This window comes from Anneissia japonica, unplaced genomic scaffold, assembly GCF_011630105.1.
Source record: "Anneissia japonica isolate Jap-2015-1 unplaced genomic scaffold, ASM1163010v1 scaffold3032_len512176_cov184, whole genome shotgun sequence".
In the NCBI taxonomy this organism is placed as follows: Eukaryota; Metazoa; Echinodermata; class Crinoidea; order Comatulida; family Comatulidae; genus Anneissia; species Anneissia japonica.
The window spans coordinates 147,263-149,842 of NW_022688691.1; the positions used below are offsets into that span (position 1 = coordinate 147,263).

At 34.4% G+C, this 2,580-nt stretch overlaps 1 protein-coding gene across 1 annotated transcript in view; it reads right to left on the minus strand.

The window, feature by feature from the left end:
* Positions 1-65: 65 nt before the first annotated feature.
* The window catches only part of LOC117122683 (endoribonuclease Dicer homolog 3a-like), a 29,409-nt gene continuing 26,894 nt past the window's right edge, over positions 66-2,580 (minus strand). Inside the window, exons 6-8 of the mRNA XM_033268368.1 lie at positions 1,963-2,110; positions 772-905; positions 66-467 (exon numbers count right to left, since the gene is read on the minus strand). Coding sequence (XP_033124259.1) covers positions 221-467; positions 772-905; positions 1,963-2,110 — 529 coding nt within the window. The 3' untranslated portion in view covers positions 66-220. The remainder of the gene's footprint in view (positions 468-771; positions 906-1,962; positions 2,111-2,580) is intronic.

Below are 2,580 nucleotides of genomic sequence, written 5' to 3' on the forward strand. Positions count from 1 at the left end.
TTAGAAGGGGGGGGGGAAACAATTTTTCAAAAGAACCCCAAAAAGATCATACAAAATCTCCATAGAAATTATATATTTTGTGCCAAAAAGTTGGAGGGGGGCCCATAAAAAAGCATTACTAAAAAACAATTTCTGTTGCGGTCACACATTCAAGCGGTTGGTATATTTAGTATGAATTAAGGAGTATGGTGGCCCAATTGTTGGGGAACTCTTTGCAGCATTACTGATGATTCCACCAGAATCCCCCTATGGTCGTAACCGAAAATCCCGCTTCGCATGTCTGGCTCTCTCGTCGGGAACTTCTCTCCTCGTCAAATACACTACGCCATTTAGACGTATTGTGTTCTTCCAATTTCTTCCTCCGTTGTTGATTAAAAATGTTTGTTATAGCTTTCTCCATTCTTGCTTCTTTATCCAACAGGGCGTCCACATCATTACGTGTTGCATCTGGCTGAAGGATAACCATTCTGCAAAAGTGGCATTATAGATAATGATGATAACATGGAATCAATAACCTAATTATATTTATAATTAGAGGCTTTAATTTTCTTTTAAATTTCGTAGTATATACTTCTTTTATCATTATCAAGATCACCATCATCATCATCATCATGATCACCATGTTCATCATCCTCATCGCCATCTTACAATTATGTACTGTACTGTAGGTCTCGATACAAGAAAACAAGCCTTAGTATAGTGATTGCAATAAATCCCACCTTGTATGTAAAGTTTTAAAAAAACAGGAAACTTTGTAAAAATGAAAATTACCTCGAATGTTTTTTTCTAGCTCGTCCCCTCAATTGCACAAGAGATGTTGTTGTAGATGGTGTATAAAGTAAAATTACTAAATCACACTCTGGAAGGTCAATTCCCTCTTCGGCGACGCTCGTAGCTATAATGACCTTGAGAAGAAAGTATATAATTTTAATTTTTTTTTTTATAGATCTTGCTTTCCCAAGATTTGTACTCGCTTGTACAATTTTATCATTTGTTAATACTGTAAATACATTTCCCATGGCAGAATTTGTAAAATAAGGACTTTTAAAAAAGCACTCATGAATCTACGGAAATATTTTTGACCGACCTGTTTTAACTGTTTAATTATTCATCTATGTGATTGCAAAGAGCATTGTTTATTTATTGATATCAGCATTGAACAATTTACTGTACATATCCGACTTGGAACGGAGAATGCTTCCTTAATGCATTGCACTTTAAAGACCTCAGAAGTCTTTAAGTAGAACAGAGTTTATCCTGCTGTTCTGATCCATGTAAGCATGTTATGATTCGTGTAGTGGTGGCGCAAGGATTTGCCCGACGCGAGGTCAGAGGTCCCCGACGAGAAAAGTAGGCGTGGTCAGGCGTCGTTCAAATTGTCAGAAAGTGGGCCATCTGGACGAAGCCCCCGAAAAATATGAGAATTTGGGAGTTTTAAGCTCTTAATTAATCGATTTTGGGTCTACTTATCTGTAGAAACTACACATACATTTTTGTTTCTTCTCCCTGACGAGGGGTTGGGCCTGTCCCCCACCCCTACCGAACCCCACCCCTGGATTCACGCCTATTATTATTATTATTATATTTTGCGCCTACTGGCATGAAATGATTTTACACTTCTTTGTGAAACCAACTGCCAGTAACAAGAAATACACACAAAAAATACTTTATATTAAGAAAAGAAATAAAAGGATTAGGCCTAGGCCCTACATGTACAAAAAACCTAGGTCAATGTTCAAAAAAGTATTTTTTCCAGTTCGACAATTGAATTCAATATCAAGCTTACTGGATATTGAATTATTTCGAACTAGAAAATATGAATCATATTATAGGCCACCTGTAGTAATGTAGTTAAGTAACAAATGAAAATAAATAAATAAATAAATAAATAAAAAAAAAAATAAATAAATAAATAAATAAATAAAAAAAAAAAAAAACAAAAAAAAAAACACTTTACAATACCTGGTAGCGTTTATTTTTTATTTTCTCAAGTGTTCCGCGCTGTTGACTGACTGACATACCAGCGACCTTTCCATTCTCCCCGACGTTACCTCCACCATGACCTACTAGTTTTGTTGCTTGGATGCCATGATCGACGAAAAAATCATGACTGTAGAAAATAATAAAGTTTAAAAATATGAACAACCGAATAAATTCGTACACGTGTAGTGCGTATGGCAAGCTGTTTTATCATTTACCTTTGAATTGCAGTTAAGTCGAATGCATTACAGTTAACTGTAATTCAATTACAGTTAACTGTAATACATTCGACTTAACTGCAATACATTACAGTTAAGTGTAATGCATTACAGTTAACTCTAATTCAATTACAGTTAACTCGAATTCAATTGCAGTTAACTGCAATTAAAATTTTGTTTTTGAGTTAAGTGTAATTTATTTAAATTTAACTGCAAATCTATTTCAATTATGTCTATTTCGGCTTAATTCGAAAACATTTGCAGTTAACTTGAATGAATTTTAAGTTAACTGCAAATCATTTCCAGTTAACTGTAATGCAATTCAAGTTAACTGCAATTCAGATGTTGGTTGTAATTAGCGTTAAGTGAATACGATTGGTTG